The sequence below is a fragment of the Echinops telfairi genome, unplaced genomic scaffold (genome assembly GCF_000313985.2).
Source record: "Echinops telfairi isolate 266 unplaced genomic scaffold, ASM31398v2 ScPeMD7_2;HRSCAF=8, whole genome shotgun sequence".
NCBI classification, from domain to species: domain Eukaryota; kingdom Metazoa; phylum Chordata; class Mammalia; order Afrosoricida; family Tenrecidae; genus Echinops; species Echinops telfairi.
Genome location: NW_022103898.1, coordinates 45336061 through 45355302, shown reverse-complemented (window position 1 = coordinate 45355302; position 19242 = coordinate 45336061). Strand labels below are relative to the sequence as shown.

At 33.8% G+C, this 19242-nt stretch overlaps 1 protein-coding gene across 1 annotated transcript in view; it reads left to right on the top strand.

Moving 5' to 3' along the window:
• Positions 1-19242, top strand: part of LRRIQ1 (leucine rich repeats and IQ motif containing 1) — a 232578-nt gene that overhangs the window by 20328 nt on the left and 193008 nt on the right. The window contains exons 5-7 of the mRNA XM_045288642.1: positions 10900-11093; positions 11605-11732; positions 16251-16324. Of these exons, the coding sequence (XP_045144577.1) occupies positions 10900-11093; positions 11605-11732; positions 16251-16324 (396 nt within the window). The remainder of the gene's footprint in view (positions 1-10899; positions 11094-11604; positions 11733-16250; positions 16325-19242) is intronic.

The following is a 19242-nucleotide window of genomic DNA, read 5'->3' as shown; positions in this document are numbered from 1 at the left end:
AAAAAAAAAAAAATGGAAAGAGGAAAAAAACAAAACAACAACAACAAAAATCCTGTTAGTAGATCAAGGGTTGACATGGCACCCCATTAGACTCGTCCAGAAAACACTCCTAAAGGTCAACAAGCAGACCTTGAGTAATAACATTTTAGCTCATGTCTACTGCCTTTTGCTTATCATTGAGGGTTTTAGATGTATTTTTTATTTAACTCCGCAAGTAAAACACTAATGTTTTATACATACACATAATGTTTTATACATATACACACAAATAATGTTTTCCAGTCAAAGTTTTATTATACTTACTCTTAATTATCACTGTCTCTCCCTTTATTTCTTTTTTACATTTAAGATCTTGAATCACTTTCCTTCCTCCTGACTAAATCTTTTAGAAGTGCCTCTAATGAGATAACTGCTTGGTATAAACCAATTTTAAATGTGGTTGTCTGTAAATGCTTTTATTTTATATTTATGTATGAGTCATAATTATAACTGTTTATTTTTTTCGAAATTAACGCTTCTTTATTTTCAGTAATTTGCAGATATTATTCCACTATTTTAAAAAACATTTATTTTTGTTAACTCTTCTCAATGATGTTTTTGGACCTTTGTGCATTCTTTCTCTTTCAAAGATACCCTGTCTCCATTGTTGCTAACACACTTCTGCTCTGCTCTGTCTGGGTCTGGGTATAATGCCTGTCTTTTTAATTCATACTGGTTGGGGTTTGCCACAATTCATAAATATATGGGGTTTTTTAAATTGTATTTGGTTATTTGTTACCCACTAGCTCTTCAGATGTTTTTTAGTACTCATTTTGGTTTTGCCCTTCAAAAACTAGATATGTAGATCTTCAGACTCGAGACTCCATATTTCCAATATGCCGTGTTCTGTTTTTCTCTGGGTTGCCTCTAGAGTATTACTTAGGTCTGTATTCCGAGGGATGGATTGTTCCCTGCTGATCATCTAGGATATTGAGTTTTGATTCAAGTGTTGCCTAATTTCCATGTGGGTATTGTGCTGCTGCTGTCTTTCAGTTGTTTCTGTTCTTACTGACAACAGCTTATTGTGTTGTATATTTTGGGTGATTTATTTTGGTGAGTGGATGGTCAAGTATTTTTTGCAATTTAAGCTTTGTGCCTATTCTAAGAAACTTTTTCAGATGCAACGTGACTGAAAGGATCTAAAACCACTTATGCTAAAATTTTGGTAGCTGCTTCTAACACTGTCAGAGTGAACTTGACCACTCCACACCCATTGGAGTGACGACTTCTGTTAATTACTTTGCACAGGGGTTTTTCCCCTTATTCTTTACCAAGTGTGGAGATTGAAGGCAGGCAATTTAATTGTCTCTTCCCTACTTGGGTATATCTAGTAGGAGTTACAATTTTATGGTGGGTTACTATCCATTTTAATTGCCCACCACACCTTAAGTAAACCTCAGCCAGGAAGGCTTTCAAAATTCCTCTTGTTTACCAGGCTTACCAAATCTACTCATGCTAACACTGTCATTACTCGCATTATTTCCCTTTGCCTATAAGTATTCACATTTGGGGTTTTTGTTGTTTGTTTATTTTGTTAACAGCTCACTTAGATATTTTTCAAATATGTATACCCTATTTTTAGTTGTTTTCAGATATTCGTAAGATCAGGCTACATGACCAGAAATAATGGAAATGAAATTGTGTATTTAATTATTACCTAGCTTTAATGTTATGCTAATACATGTTTATTAATACAAATTAATACTAATACATGTTTATTATGTAAAAATATAATGTAAAATGAATAAAGTTTTAACTTTCATGATTTGAAATAGTTTATGACTTTTACCACAAAGAAACAATTTAAGATTTTATCAAGTCATACATTTTTATGAGTATATCCATTCACATATCCTAAAAGAGTGCTAGAGCTAAGTAAAATTGGTTACTGCCAGTTCTTTTCATAGAACTCCTCGTCTTTCCTTGTCTGAATTATTTCAATCATTGTTATTGTTATTAGATGCCATTAAGTCCATTTTAGCAAATAGTGGCAATGCAACCCAACAAAATAGCCTAGTCCTACCTTATCCTCTTACTTTTTATTATGTTTGAGTCCATTATTGCAACCACTCTGTTGATCTATCTCCTTAAGGGCATCACTCTCTCCCACTGATCCTCCACTTCATGAAGCATGGTCTTATTCTCTAGGGACTGTCCATCCTGGATCCTAAGGAACAGTGTATAGGGCTTCACCAACAGGTTGACTCGCTCTTCCGGCAGCCTCTACTAGCTTAATCTGCTTTGCTAGCACCATACTCCAAAGACATTCTAATTCTTTTTTTTTTTTTTTGGTCTTCCTTATTCATTGTTCAGCTCTTGCGTGCATATGAGATAATTTAAAATACCATGGTTAGGGTCAGATGCATTTTAGTCTTCAAAATGACATCTTTGTTTTTAAACCTTTTTTTTTTCATTTGTTTTTGACCATGGTTGCCCAGTGCAGTATGTCTTTTGATTTCTTGACCGTTACTTTTATGGACATTGGTTATGGATTCAAGTAAAATGAAATTCCTTACAATTTAAATGTTTTGTTTACTTACTGTGATGGTTTATGGGTCTAGTTAGGAGACTTTTTGTGTTATGTTGATATTCATAAGTAAGTGTTTCAAGTCCTCTTTCACTTTTATCAAGTAAAGTGTCATCATCTCTGTATCATAGTTGTTGATGAGCCCTTCTCCAATCCTGATACTGCTTTCCTCTTCATTATAATCCAGCTTGTGGATTATTCGTTCAGCATACAAATTGGATAAATATGTGGTGAGGGGGATGGGGATGGATCTTGTCTTTCAGAGAGAGAGAACACTGAATGCTATAGTTCCTGAATTATTTAATATTTGAAAATGTTTGTCAGCTGCCTTCAAACTTGAATAAAAAAGCAGTTGTGCATTCTAATTTTAAATTATAGTTTACTTGGTACATTATAAACATTATTTCTTGGTATATATGGTATTGCTGTGGAAACCCTAAATGACAAAGATGAACATAGCGGCTTCCACAATGGGCTGAGACGTAGCAATGAGGATGAGGATGGTATGGGGCCAAGTTTAAACTCTATTCTGTACATTGTTGGTGAAATTATGTAAACTAATATAGTATTTTTGATCCATTTGTTTACCTAGTTCTGTTATTTTCATGCTTTTGAATTATTGTTGTTTTAAGTGCCTTTAAAATGTTCTTCTATAGCTCAAAGCATTTTATATTTCTTTCTTCAGAATAGGATATTTAGTTACATGTTGTTTTGAAGCAAAGAGAAATTCAGCAATTAAAATAAAGAAAATTTATTACCTCCTATTTTCTGTGGGCTAGGGATCTGTGAGTAGTTTAGTGGTTTAGAGGTTGCAGTCAAACTTCCAGCCAGCACTGCAGCTCTCGCAAGCCTTGATCATAATGGCTGAAGGATCTGTTTCCATGATTGCTCACATGGTTACTTACAGATCTCAGTTCCACACATTTTTTAGATGGTTTTTTTTTGGGGGGGGCGGGTAGGGGTGGGTAATGGGAGGAGATGGTGGTGGTGGTAAGATTTCAGTAGAAAGATTTATTTCTCTTTCTTTAGCTTAACCATTGAATTATGTCATAATATGTGTTTCAATTTTTTTTTCATTTTGAAATGCATTTCCCCTTCCCTCACGGTTATTTTGGCCAGTGTTTTAGATATCATATCAAGTCATTTTTTTTTTACCATTTTGCAGAATTTCCTTGAAATATTTCATCTTAAAATTAAAACTTCTCCCTGACTATGTTCAGCATTGTCCCGCTCGGTTATGATAAACTAGTGGGCAGATGCTTAGCATGGTTGACAGTGACTGAGCGGTGATAGACTGAGTTCCCCTAAATGGGCCTCAGAAGCAAGGCCTTCTGAATCTAAAGAAAAAGAGAAAAACTGAAATCAACTATTGAGCACGGCATGGGTACAGTTCTACTCCAGCCTCTGGGGTATCCTGAGGAGTAAGTATTTACTGGACAACTGGTAAAATAGAGAATACCAGCACTAAGCTTTTACATTCTTTCCAAGCCTGCCACATCCTCTTTTTTCTTGTTGGTCAGGTATGCAGTATAGCATCACAGTCCTCTTCGATACTGTGTTATTCATTATTTTTCTCAAAAGAGACAGTTCTCTGTTTTCTGATGTTCCTAAATTTATCTTTAAGACACACTTGTAAGTCAGAACCTTTAGGTATGGTTTGTATCTAACTCAGTCTAATGTTTGATTTAGCATATAGTATACCTTTCTATTCATAAAAAGCATTAAAGAAATGGTTTCAGAAACACTGAAATGTCATTAAGTAGTAATAGTAGTAATGTATTGATGAGTGCCCCAAGTATCCCCCATTTGCTAGTAGGAAGCATTGTACACTGCCAGCGCTATAGGCAGTGAGGACATCATGGTCGTCCCTAGGTGACGGGCCCCTATTCGTCTTTGTGCCCTTTTCTCAGGGTGGGAAGTGGCTAGTATCTCCTCCTCAGACCTGGACTCTCCTACCTGCTATCTCTAGGAGCCTGGTGCTGCGCTCTGGCTGCACGGCTTTAGGCATAATACACAGCTGAGGTCAGATTGGGCTGCTGAGGTCAGATTGGGCCGCTGAGGTCAGATTGGGCCGCTGAGGTCAGATTGGGCCAAGGTCAGCAAGAGCTGGAGCCCTCATATCGGTCCAGTGTTGCCCCTTCCTACTTGGCTGCAAACCATGCCAGAACAGGGCCCATATAGGTGCACATAAAGGCCCGGACCTGCAGCTACCTGCCTATACTGTGCCCATATGAACCCCAGAGGGAGCCAGCACTGTCTGCAGGACCCTGATGGAGGCCCTGCCCACAAATCTTCCTCTGATGGGCCGCCATCACCTCTGGCGTTTGGTTTAAGACTTGACCAGTGGAGTTCATGTGTGGGTGAGTGTGGGCTGACTACCACCTGAGGGGCATCAGCAGGTCGAGAGGGAACACCATTCAACTTTGCCCAGGGACAGACACTACATTTGTGTTTAAGGAAAGCCATTCATAGGGTGGGGTGTCACTGCCTGTCTGTGCGAGTATATGAGGGGCCTTCAAAAAGTTTATGGAATAATAGCATTATCTTTCACTTCCAAGTTTCCAAGAACTTTTTGAAATGCCTTCTTATATATTCAGGTTATTTAGAAACTCTCCCACAAAATCGTAGACACCCTTATTATATAAACATATTTACATGAGATTCTATTGTTTCTGTCCTCTAGGTCTATGCAGTTCTGTAGTTGATAGTTTTATCTCCGACACTTCTATGAAGAAGTTCGTTTTTCAATTTGTGCCATATCCAAGACCAATTTTAATATCCTTGAGAAACTCAAACTGTGTTCCTTTTCCATGTTCTTTGAGCATTGGGAAGAAAGATAAATTCAAGGAGGGCAAGGTCAAGGCTGTAAGGTGAGGAAGATCCAGCTTCCTGCGGATATTCTCTGCAGGCAGCACTTAGTGCTCTTGAAGAACGAACAAGTGCATCATTTAGATATGAAAGAAAAAATTCCTTGGCAGAACTCTCCTATCTTACTGTCTTCTTTCACCAATGTAGTTTTCAGTTTCCTTTTTCCATTTTCAAAATTCCCTTTGGAATACAAAAATTAAAACAAGAACCTGTTGCCATAACCCTCTCAGCTAAATCCTTCCTGGAATGGACCTGACCCGACAGATTCCCGTGGAAACCACTGTTTGGCTTTGAACCATGAGACTAAGGGCATTATCGAGAGAATTTGTCTGAAAACATCCACTGGTCTCAGAGACATGGTCAAACACATTTGATTTGGAACAACTCTATCTGTGTACACAAATGAATACTGGTAGCAATACATACTTTTTGAATTGTACACACAAGAAGATTTCAAAAAGTTAGTGGGAAAAAATCCACTATCTTTAAATCCCATTTTTTCCATGAACATTTTGAGCTCCCTTGTATACATTCTCATTTAAAAAGTTAAAAAAAAAAAGAAAGAAAGAGAATTCTGCTACGTATTCAATGAAACTGCTTACCACATCTTTTATTTTGGAGGAATAACCAGTTTTAACTGTGTTTATGAATCATTCCAGACTTTTTCTGTGCAATACAATGATAGATAGTCTATCTAGATTTACATATACTTGGTAGATTAACAATTCAAAGTCCTTGAATGGCACAAATTTTTATTCTTTGCTACTAACATCAGGTTGTCAGTTCAAGTCCACCCAATAGTCCTGTGGAGGAAGAGGTCTGCCAGCATGTTTACATTTAAGCTCATCACTAAGAAAACCCTATTGAGCAGTTTTAATGTGTGGCATGGTTATAGTATGAACTGGCAATGATGCAAAAGCAGTCAACGTCAACAGTAGCTAAAAGCTGTTTAGTATTTGTATACAGCAATTTATCATGAACTTCCTTCTATGCCAATGTTACTTCAATATTTAACTCCACAATATATTTTACTTTTCCATTCTTAATAGATATTTTGAAGAGGTTTTAATTGTGAATTAGGTGGAGGTCTAAATTTCAGATAGTTTTACATTCAACTATTTAAATTCTTAATAGACATTTAACTTGTCCCCATATATTTGTTTGAGCGGTGTCAGAAAGTTTATGGATTCTCACAATGTAGGCTCTGATACTGTTCCTCCTCCGACTTCAGATCATCTGATTTGCAATCCTCCAGTGACTGATGTCAGTGTGCTTCTTCCCTGTGGTCTTCGTTGGCATCACAGTTAGATGTTTGGAAACAAGCCCTTAAGACCCAACATACTATTTTATCTGATAGCTGGGAACCCTCTAATTTCTTCACCACACTTTGCTATAGCACCCGTATCTTCTGTGTTCCCTTCCTGAGGGCAAGTGTAGAGCAGAGGCATGAAGTAAGAACTAATTGTTCTTAAATTGGAGCTAGGATTTAGTGCAAGTCCAAATTCCTGGATCTGTGCTTTTATTTTTTTGTTTTTCAGTCTGCCGTTGGCTCCCTTTCAAAACCTCCTTATTAATTTATGCTAGAGAGTCTTATCGATCATCCCTCTAGGGCATAACAATCTTCTGTTAATATTATCTTTGATTTTCCCCGGTACGAATTTTTTAAAGCCCTATTGATAGAGGTATATTGGGCCCCTATAGGCCAGCTCCATATCGCAGTACCTGAATTATTCACGTGTACAGAATCCCTCCTTTCATGACTGCAGACTATTCACACAAACAATGGGAGTTGATTTTCAGGGGAAATTTATACTAATATTCACTGAGAATGTCAGTCACAGGTTTGCCAGAATAATATATCTTTTCGTACAGCATACAGAGCATTGATGTAGCAAGACCATGTTTGTCTGCCTACCAATAGTTCAACAATCTTGGCACAGCTGTCTTCCGCTTCCTCAGACACCATGAATTTTCTGTCTTACACGTCCTCTGGTTTGCCGAAGGCTATGGATAACAGTGGGAACCCTAGAAAAATGTGTGGGATCTGCATAAGAAATACACCTCCAGTGATTTCCCTCGATCCATTCTGGAAGGATGGGAGGAAAGCGGTTACCAAATCGAGTGCGTTGGAGAGATGCCTATGGAAGATGGAAATGGTAAACCTGATTAGAACAGTTAAAACCTTGTCAGTTGATCCCCCCATGATGCATGTTAGGCCTGATCTGGTTTTCAACATTTACTGTATTTTCGTTTTTGTTAGAGCATATTGGAGTTTATCTCAGATGTGTTACATCATTGGGGGTCACCCTCTTGAATTTTTGTTATATTTTTCGGTTTTTTAGTATATGAAACCCTGGATTGATGAATCTATAGGGACAGCAAGTAGGATAGGGGTTTCTGGGGGATATAGTGGTGGTGGGGTAGTAAAAAGAAGCCGATGTCAAGGAGTCCAGGAAGGAGAAAAATGTTTTGGAACTGATTGTGGTAGCAATTATACAATACTTATTGATGTGATTGAATAATATATCTATTTTAACTCCCAATAAAGTGGTTTTGAAAAAAAAACTTTATGGAACAGTAGAATTGAAAGGAGGTAACAGCATTTTCTCAAGAATTTTTAAAAGTCAGTATTTTAATTAATATTGCAAGTAACATCACTTTATAGTTATGTGGGTATTATCTAATGGATTTCTATTAGTAAAAATGTTAGGTCAAATATTTATCAATACTTTGAGGCATGAAAGCATCGTTATTTCTTGAGGTGGTCAACTCATTATTGGTTAGACTGCTCTTCCATTCTTTGTAGATTAATGGAAAATTGGGTTTTCCAAAATATGAAATTAGCTAATTAGGTTTTTTTTTTTAACTCTTTCTGATCTCATATGGCTCACGCTGAGAGTTGTTTCAAACAAATACAATACTGAGGTGGAAGTATGTCTAACATGTTTTAGGAACAGCAAGGGCCAAACACATTGGAATGAGTAGAGAGAACAAAAGAGTAGATAACTTAGGATCCTGTATGCTATTTAAGGCCTTTAGCGAGTCCTTTCTTCTTTATCAAAATTCTGAAAAGTGGTGGATCTTTTCAATTGTTTACTTCATTTTGCTCCTTTGCAACTCTGCCTGACACTGCTCCTACTTTAAAGTACATTATTGACTACTTTAACATTTATATAATAGTTTTTTCATGCTAAGCCCTCGTTTAAGAATATTTTGCCTTTTCCTCATAGCATAATTCTTTCTCAATTCTTCTGCATTATCTGCTGTTCTTGTTCATCTTTTTTGATGTAAATCCTTGCCTTTCATTAATGTATAGCTGTTCTTCTTGGGCCATCCTTGAAAAGTTTTGGAACTGAATTACCCATTTCAAGTGAGTTAATAGAAACTGTATTTAGATTAATGATGAAAAATTTAACAGCCTTGGGCATGAATTTTTATAAAAGTACATGGTTTAAGACATTTAACTATGTAGTAAAAGATACTTTATTCTAAGACAACAACTCATTATTACACAATATAATATTCCTAATTCCTTAAAATTGACAATATATAATTATTCTCTGATTTTTACTTTGCTAAACATTTGAAAAGGCAGTTTATCCCTGATAATACTGGATGTCAATTTTCTTTGTTGGAATTACTATTTTATAGTACAAGAAGGTGTAATACACTGATCCCTGACAAAAGCTTAAGCATGTAAAATTACTGGCTAAATTTAGATTTGTTTCTTTTTGCTTCTACTTCTGTTATGTACTTGTCTATTTGTCTTTGACGTCATATAACATTTCTCATAAGGAAAAATACTTTTGAACATGAAAAAATTGTATGAGAATAGTAAGTTAACACATTAAGTCCTTCATTTGACATGAATTTTTATCAGAGTCAACATTTTTGTTTTATAATTATCTTAAAATGTGTTTCAATGAATTATTTTTACTGTATAACTACCGTACTAACCATTATATTACCTGAATATAACGATGCTACAAAATTAAATTTTCCTGTGAGGTCTTGGTAATGTTACTTGATTCTTTAATTTCTTCATATGTAATAAAGCCAACTTGATCTGCGTCCTCTTATAAATGACAACTTGATGTGTGTCCTCATAAATGTATAATCAAAGGAACAAATATTGGATTCATACTTCTAAGTTTTTCTAAGATAAAAACATTAATGAATTCTAGATATTAATTTTACTGCAATTTTGTTTCTTTTAAGGGTTACCTATATCAATTGATTATCAAATAAGTATTTTGGTAAAATAACCCATATCTGTTTGGACATTTAATTGAAACAATATTTTGTGGAACTTGACAAGAAAATACAAATAAAGCTAATTTCCTCAAGATTTCATTTCAACAACTCCTATGTGAACAATCCTCAGTAAAGATATTTTACTGATCTATGCTTACTTTAGACTTTCAATTTTAGTTCCACTTTCTAAAATGTGCTATTCCTACAACAGCATAGTACCAACACAGAACATAAAATTCCATATCTGATCTAGATTTTTATTCTTTTTTTTTTAAAGTCATGTTTTTGGGAGATCTTGCAGATATCATAACTTTCCATAGTTCAATCACATCAAGCAGTATTGTACAATTGCGACCACAATCTGTTTCAACACATTTTCTTTCTTCTTGAACTCCTGATATCAGCTCCCCTGTATCCCCTCCCTCCCTTACTTTACCCCCCAGGAACCCTTATCTATCTATCTATTTATTTTTAAAAATATTAATTAAATCTAGACTTTTTATATTATCCATACACTTTTATAGAATTCTTCATCATCTGTGTCCAATGATAATTTCTGTTGGCTGATTTGAACGACCTTCTCAGTTTTTTTCTTACCAGTGACTCACACCTTTAGAATCTTCACTAGTATAGCATCATTGTTTTTAGAGCTTATCTGTGAAAAACCTAGTTGCTAATGACTATCTTGAAATAACTGTAGTATATACTAAAAGTTCATTAGTACTAATATAGTTGTGTCTACGTTTTGGGGGAATGTAAGGCAGATATTTCAGTATTAGTAAAATGATATTCCAATGCTATATATCTATATATACCTTAAGTAAGGTTATAAATATATGATCTTAAGCGAGGATTCAAAATCTAAGGGACTGAAATTGAGTTGATAAAACTAACAAAAACTCAATCTTTTCTCTCTGTGTTTTACTGTTATTTGAAAGCAAAATCACTTAGTACTCAGTGTCCAATGTAAAGTTGATTTTTCAATTGATATATTATTATACCATTCAAAACTATATCACAGATGCAAATTTAAATTATCAATCATCTCATGAGATAAATTTCATCAAGAATTTTAAGTGTTGTAATTATGAATATTGGAAAATATGCAAATGTAACAATTAGATAATATACACATGAAAAACAAGTAGGAACTCCCTCTTAGAGTATGGAAGAATGTATAATACAAGAGATCTTGAAATTTTTTCTTCCAGGTGGTTTAGAATCATTGAAAAACCTTCAGCAGCTAATTTTGGACCACAATCAGTTAATCGGTACAAAAGGTCTTTCTGACACTCCTACCCTTATATACTTGGATTGCTCACATAATCATCTAACTGAAGTTCATGGCATTGCAAACTGTGGACTGCTCCAAATATTGAAGTTACAAGGAAATTATTTAAGTGAGGTAATTGCTTTGGATTAACCAATTTAATATAATATTCACTTGATAAAGATATAAGCCACCATATGTTTTCAAAACAATGCTGAATTGTCTCCTTTTTGTTCATCAGGCACATTTGACATAAAATTAATTTTATTGTATATTTTTCTCTATTTAAAAAGTTCAATACAGTTTCAATATCTTATTGATTAACTTAATTTAGCATTTTCATAATAATAAAACAATAAATCACAAATTTTCAGTTATAGTTCAGTAATTAGTCGGATAAAATTTCTTTTAAGAAATTATAATTTGTCATGATGTATTTTTTATAAAAACACTAATTTTGCCAGTATAAAGTCAGTTATTAGAAATTTAATTCAAAGAAAATTCTTATTATATTATACTTTGATTTATTATATGCAAACTACCACAGCAAAGCTATTGTTTCTTTTGTTAGGTATTATTTTTTCTAACTTTACTAACTGATGAGTTATTTTGCTTAATGTGACTAATGAAGCAAATTTAAATCTAGCTTCCATCATTGGATAATCACGTTCTATTAAGAGAATTGCACTTGGATGATAACAGCATTTCAACTGTGGATGCATTTTCTTCATATTGGCTGCCTTTACTACAAAATCTTACTCTCTCTCAAAACAGGTACAAATTTACTTTACTTTAACAATGCAGTGAACTCTAACATAAAATAAATGTGTGATGCTCATAACCAACCAGAAAAACTTGAGTTTTTCTAGTAAAAGTGCACCATAGTAGGTAAATCATCTTATAAAAATAAATTTATACAATTTTAAAACACAAAGTCGTGCTTGGTATACCCTAAATTATTAGAATTTTAATTGTAAATTGATTCTCTTGATTTTGTTTCTTTTCAAAAATGTACTTCACAAGGTTGGTTTGTTTATATTTGTAAAGAATATAGCCCTTAGAAAATACAGGAGGTCGTTAATTTAATTCAGAAGGATGTCTCATTCTCTCAAATGGTACTTATTAAGTCCTGGAAGAATGATTTTTAAGATACTCTCAACTTGCATGTCTTCTTGTAACTGTTAAGATTAATTTAAATTTGATTTCCCTAAGGATATAATGTAACACTTAAAAAAAGTATTTTAACATTAAATCGAAATGGTTACCTGCCACAGAATATCCATTTGAGACCACTAAACATCTGGATTGTTGTAGAGGATAAATGTCTAAAACCAAAGCAGGGGCACACACACTATGCATGTGTCTCCCTCCATCCGCTTAATATTTCATTGGGACCTAGTCACTCTAATATGATTAATTTGTTCATCAAAGGCACATGGAGAAGGGAAAAGGAACTACCTTTAATAAGAAATTACTCTTTTGAGTTCTACAATTCTTTCAAACTTTTGAACATTGCCTAATTTTAACGTATTTGGATTCTAAAATACATGTAAAATTAAGTCTCAATCTCTACTACAATTGTGTCCGTCCTTTGAGCATGCATGTTCTAAACTATTTAGCTTCCACCTAATAAACTTTGCAAAACATTAAATTAATCCACGTTCAAAAATTCCCATAAATCATTTACATCAAATAAAATTATGAACATTTATTTGTATTTAAAATGACATTCATACTGAAAACCAGGTTCATTAGGCTTAAGTAATGTGGAACATCCCCAAAGCTATTGAATCTTAGAAGAATATTTCCCAGGAAAGAAATAAAGCCCTCAGATATGTTTTGAGTATCTAAAGTAGATTATTCACCAGTTAGTTGAATTTGTGTTATAGGAGTGGCTCTCCAACCAGATAATAAAACTTAATTTTAAATTTAGCAAGCCATGCTTATTAACGATACTAGAAGACATTTAAAATAATGCCTCTAATGTCTTGGGGAAATTTTAATAATGAAGACGTTATTCTAGTTCTAAAAATTAGGATTGATATTAATTGATAATCTAGATGGCCTTTTAGTCTACATGACCTGTTGCTCATATCAGTCCTACATAACAAGGAATTATATAAACTAGGGCATAAAAATTATTTTAGAATTGAATATCAGTAATTGAGCTATTTAATCCAAATGATCCTTATTTATAATATTATTTGCTTTGTCTTATATGTAATACTGAGGTGGTGCTGTCCTACTTTAGTGGATACAGAAATTAATAATATGCATACTTACCTTTAAAGAACCTAGCAGTATCTTTTCTTTTAAGCTTTTCATCATAGCACAAGGTGCTGTTAGTGTGCAGTATCTATTGTTTTAAAATATTTCTCTAATACTACCCCTTGTAGGTGAGTCTATTCCGTCTGGGATTCTCTAAGCTCGTTGGGACCGGTTATCTCCCGTTTCTGAGTGGGTGAAGGGAGAAAGGCCTCAGGGCGTCTTTGCAATGTGATAGAAGTCGACATATAGAATATTTACAAATTTTAAAATAATGACATAAAATAATTTTTAGTCTTACAATTTTTAACAAGCTTCATAGAATTACCAGTATAAGTTATGCATTGTACACCATGAGTTTGACACAGTGGTTATAATACTGGGCTTCAACCTAAAAGCCATTCTGGGATGGCGCAGGAGAAGACAGTCTTTATACACGGTCACTGTGAGATAGAGCTTTATGGGATTTTAATGTTTGTCCAGAAATAGAGTATGTGTGACTAGGTATTATAAACCTAACATGGGTTTCTTCAATGTAACATTTTGATTTACAGTGTTTGGTATGACTTAAATTGCATATATTTTTCTTTTAATTTTTGATAATATTTTCATCAAAAGGAAGAGATTGTGTCCATATGTGTTTTTTCCCAACAAATGCAATACTTTTAATGATATTTGGTATATATTATTTGAAACATTTGCTTCATCCTGACTTCTGTTTTAATGTTCATTAGAGCATGACTGTTTTAAGTTTGACTCAGCAGAGTTCTAACTGAGTCTCCAGCCTTTCGACTTCCATTGAGTTTCTAAATAAGAGCAGAAAGTGGAAACTATTACCCATTGGCTACTCATTGTACAAATCTTTCGCTTTTTGTCCTCTTTGAAATTTATATCTTTTTATGCCCAGGGCGAATGTGACAAGGTCAAACGGTATTAGGTTTTCACTAATGTCCTTTGTCTTTCTGGTTTGAATTTTCTTAGAAAAAAAATATATACAGAATGTCAGTAAAAGGGGAAAAAAGAAGGTCTTAGAGGGTTTTTCCCCCTAGTCTTTTTTCTCAAGATTCTACTCTCAGGTTTCCGGTGTTCTAATAAATAGTCATAAAGGTGAATGAATAACCTAATCAGATTCTTGATTAAAGCTTTCAAAAGAGGAAAAATATGTGATTCTTAAGACATGTCTATCTAAAAAAATATTTCATTTTCATAAAAATGCCCAATTAAATATTTCTTTACTTGGATTGATTTTTGCATGGAGAATTACTATTGATTTTTAATTCTAAAGTTTCATTGATTATTTCAAATTAATCTATCGATTTAAAAAATATATCCCCATATAATTGATAATTTTTAAAATGAGATAGTCTGAAAATGAGAGAAATTATATCTACTACTCTCAAAATTATCACAGTAGAATTGGTAAGATATTAGATAGATATTAAAGATGCAATATAAATAATAATTTTCCTGTCATAAAATGCATTTATTAGAATTGTATATTCACTAGAGGAGTCTAAAGTTATTATTCATAATAATATAGATTGCTCTTAAATAGAAAATGTCATAAAATTAAGACATATGCATCATCAATGTTTTTAAGTCCTTGTTTTCTTCTTCGTTTTGATTGTCCAGGGGACATTTAGACAAATCTTACTATTAGGGAGCATATATATACAAATTATAGAGAACTGAAAATGGACTAGCCAGTATTTTATTGCTTTTTCTCGTATTTCATTAAGTGTGTTTTTTCCCACTTCGCAATTAGAATAAATGGTATTTTGTAAGTTTCATATGAATAGTGATGTTGTTCTTAGGCCTGGTAACATTTAAAAGAATCTTTGAACCTTGTTACTCAGTCTGTTTTCTACTTCTTCTTCCAATAGTGTCCTCTGTCTGTTTGCTAATGCAGAACAGGATAGGGGAGGGTTCAAGTTCAATACAAGTGTTAGTTTTGTGCCAGACCTCATGGTGCCTCCAGTCACAATACTACTCTGAAGGTTTCTGGCCTTAAAATACGAGTAGTTTTTGTTTGTTTATATTTTAGTGGCAGGAAGGTTGTAGAATAAAAAAGAAAATTGTTCTGCTTTGATAGCTGAGGAGATATTATAAAAGTCAGGAAAGCAAAAGAAATGGAGATAAATACTTACTCTTTTTTTATAACAGATATTCCTGTAGCCAAAATTATTTTGAACAAATGAATTTCTAACATTTACAGATGGTTTTAGTTCAGAAGACTTTTGTTATTATGATGAGAATATATTTTATGCAAAGGAATTTTTCTTATTTAAGATTCATATGATCTGACTTAGCTTTAGTTTCTAAATAGATTTACCACAGAAGTTGGAAATGCAAGTAAAACTGTTTTGACCTTATTTCCAATATTGTGAAATTTTGTAGACCACTTATGCTTTTTGCTTGAATGATTCTTAATGATAATTTATAATATAAGAAATAATAAACACTTAAAAATGGAGGGCAGTATATTACTCTTATTTGAAATCACAATACCAAATTTAGATATTCGCGTTCGTAGAAAAGGTTTGTCTTTCATCAAAGTGAAACGTTTTCTGTTATTGGGTTCTTTGGGTTCATTGTTTATTGTTGAACATATTTCAACTTTAAACTACCACAGTGACACTGAATAGTGACAGTATTTAGAATGCTTTCAATAATTTAGCAATTTTAAAGTTAAGATAAAACAACTAATATTTCTAATCAACTATATTGTTGAGTAGTTAAAATAAGTGATGTGTGTTTACCTTAAGTGATCAGGCTATATCATTGAGCTAGGAAGAAAATACAGAAAAAAATTATATTTGCAAAGCAATAACAAAATTAACTTTCTTCAAATATCAACTATATCACCATGGCATTTATTATTAAAACTTGTGATTCCATTATAATTTCTTTTTTTAAATGAATAGAAATCTCTGATTCTTAACAATGGTAGAATTATGTAAGAGCATTAGTAATACTGGGGACATTCAATTGAATTGTTTTATAAATTTCATGTGTTTGTGTTTTCAGTTTAACAGAAATGATACCGCTATTTCATTTTGTTTCTTTGGAAAAACTGGATATCAGCAACAATTGTCTTTCTGGTAAGTTCCAAATAGCATATCTTTGAAAAATAATAGACCTTTCAGTTTTTGTTACATTAAGGTAAAGAGTTGTTTTAAATTTATATAAATGAATGGAATTTACAAAGAACAGATCTGCATAACGCCCATTAACATGGAGTTGATTCAAACTAATAGTGACACAATGTAAGGCTCCCTAGAATGTAAATCAGTATGTGAACAGAGAGCTTTATGTCTTGCACAGAGTTGCTAGTGGGATTTGAACTGTTGTCCTTGTGGTTAGCAGTCAAGGTTTACGTCCAGTGTCCTCACAGCTCCTAAATCCATGTAGTTAGGCATGCTGAAATAATTAAAAAATTTTATTTTCCACTTCTAAATAACTTACTTCAATATATTTCTGGTAAACTAGGCAATTACATTTATGTTTAAAATCAATATACATTTTGTACATGAAATAAATAGCCCACTGAAGATGGATAAGCTAATGTATATAACATTTTGAATCCTAGCTCCCCAAAGTAGATACTTGTTAAAGTCCAAACCCAATGCCATAGAAGTCTTATTAAATGTTTATTTATTAAATTAAAAAATGATGAGTTTACTTGGTTCACTAAAAATATGATTATCATCCCTTTCTCCAAAATTCTCACTACCCCTTTTCCTGTCAGTCCTAGAATCAACCACTCTTGTGAACTGAGCCCCATGCGTTGAATCTTTATACATATGTCACACAGTACGTTATCTTTCCCCCTAGCTTTTTCCCTTAGCTTTTGTGTGAGATTCCTGCACGTTGTTTACACAAACAGGACCATCCTTTTTGATTGCTGAACAGTGATCATTGTATACCACACTATGTTTATTCATTCTCATGTTCATGGATATTTTGATCGTTTGTAGTTTGGGGTTATAGAAACTAGTTTTACATTAATATAAAGTCCCTCTGGAAATTTTTGTACTAATGTTTTTTCAGATATGTATTTCTGTTTGTGTTTTCTCTTGAATAAGTACTTAAGAAAATAATCATTGCATTTTTAGAGTGAGGATAAGTTTAATTTCAGAAGAAACTTGACAGACGGTTTCCCAACATTGATATAGCAATTTTTACTACCTGCACGAATATTTGAGAATTCTTCTCTTTTAGCATATGTTCAGCTTTTCATTATGATTTCTTGTGGTTTCAATCCAGTCATAATTTCCTTGAATATAATGTGTGAGCCTTGCCAGTTGAAGCAGGGAACTGGCTAAGGCAGCTGCGTCCTGGTCTGACCATCAGAAAGCAAAAGACCTGAGAACTATAAAGGCGAGGATCACCCCTTGCCAAGTTGGTCTTGTACATAATTCTTTAGCCTCACAATTGCAATAACACCTATACCTTAATTGTATAATCCTGTGAATATGTTCCCCCACCTATGAAAGTTTATAAGCCAACCACTTCATGCCTTTATCCCCACAATTTGGGGTATGCAATTTATGATGTTCAGCATCTTAACATAAGCTTACTGTTGAATTATATCTCCTTTAGAAAGTATCTTTTTGAAGTATAGATTTAAAGTTTCTCCATTAAAGAAATGGTTATTTGCCTTTTTAATATACATTTTGCATAAATCACTTTTTCAGATATGTTTTTTAAAGTTTTCTGTCAGCGTCTGTTTTGGCCTAATAGGAATTACTTAATTCTGTGTTTTTAGATGAGCAGACATTTGAAATATTAGATGAACAGACAGTTTTTGGTAATTTTTCTGTGGCCACTCATTAAGTATTTTCTACCATCACACTGAGAAAATATTTTCCTATGCCTTCTTCTAAAAAATTTATTTTTTTGTTTTTACATTGGATCTGTTATCCATCTGTAGTTTTAATGTTGATTCAGCAAGCTGATTAAGCCCTGAGCTTAGTCCCTCATCTATGCCAGGAGATGTAGAAGAAAACTTCCTGGCCAATCGATTGTACTCAATTGTACATATCTGTACTCATTCTGGATAAAGATGACCCAATAGAATACTCAAACAATAGAAAAATATCACTGATATCACATGCAAGTAAAATTTTGCTGAAGATCATCCAACAGTGGTCGTAGCATTACAAGATGGGGAGCCACTAGCAGCGGTTCTCAACCTGTGGGTCTAGGTCACCATGATAAAAGGAGAAAAGGTTGAACTTGTCAACGTTTTGTCTTGCTTGAATCCACAATCAATGCTCGTGGAAACACAGTGGTCAAGAGACAAAAGGACAAGTTGTGTTAGGTAAATCCGATGCACAAAACCTCTTTAGAGTATTGGCAAAGAAGGACGTTACTTTGAGGACTAAGGTGCACCTGACGTCAGTCCTGGTCTCTTTACTTGCCTTGTCTGCATGTGAAAGTTGGACATTGAATAAAGAAGACTGAAGAAGAATCAGTGCATTTGAATTGTGGTGACGGAGAATAATATTAAAAGTACCATGGACTCTTTAAGGGGCTAATGTATCTGTTTTGGAAAATGAAGACCAGAAGTACGGAGGCAAAGATGGCGATATTTCATCTTACGTACTTTGGACACGCATGTATCAGGAGATTCTAGCCCCTAGAGAAGGACTTCAAGCTTGGCAAAGTGGAGGGGCAGCATAAAAGAGGACGGCCCTCAAGGAGATGGCTCACACAGTGCCTGCAACGATGGGCTCAGGCATGAAAACACGGGACGATGGTCCGAGGTCGGTGCTTTGTTCTGTGTACACAGGGCCCCTTTCAGCCTGACAGCACCGAGCAACAACAGTAACAAAGATGTCTATTTTATTTCAATTTTTTCATTAATTCTGGAAATACATATTTGCAAGGAATTTACTCTGTAATCTGGACACCAGAATAAGTTGCTCTGGACATTCCTTTACCATTTTAATGCTTATATTACAGGAGATATACTTTCTATCCTTTTATTTCCAATTTGTAGTGTTTCAATTCTCTT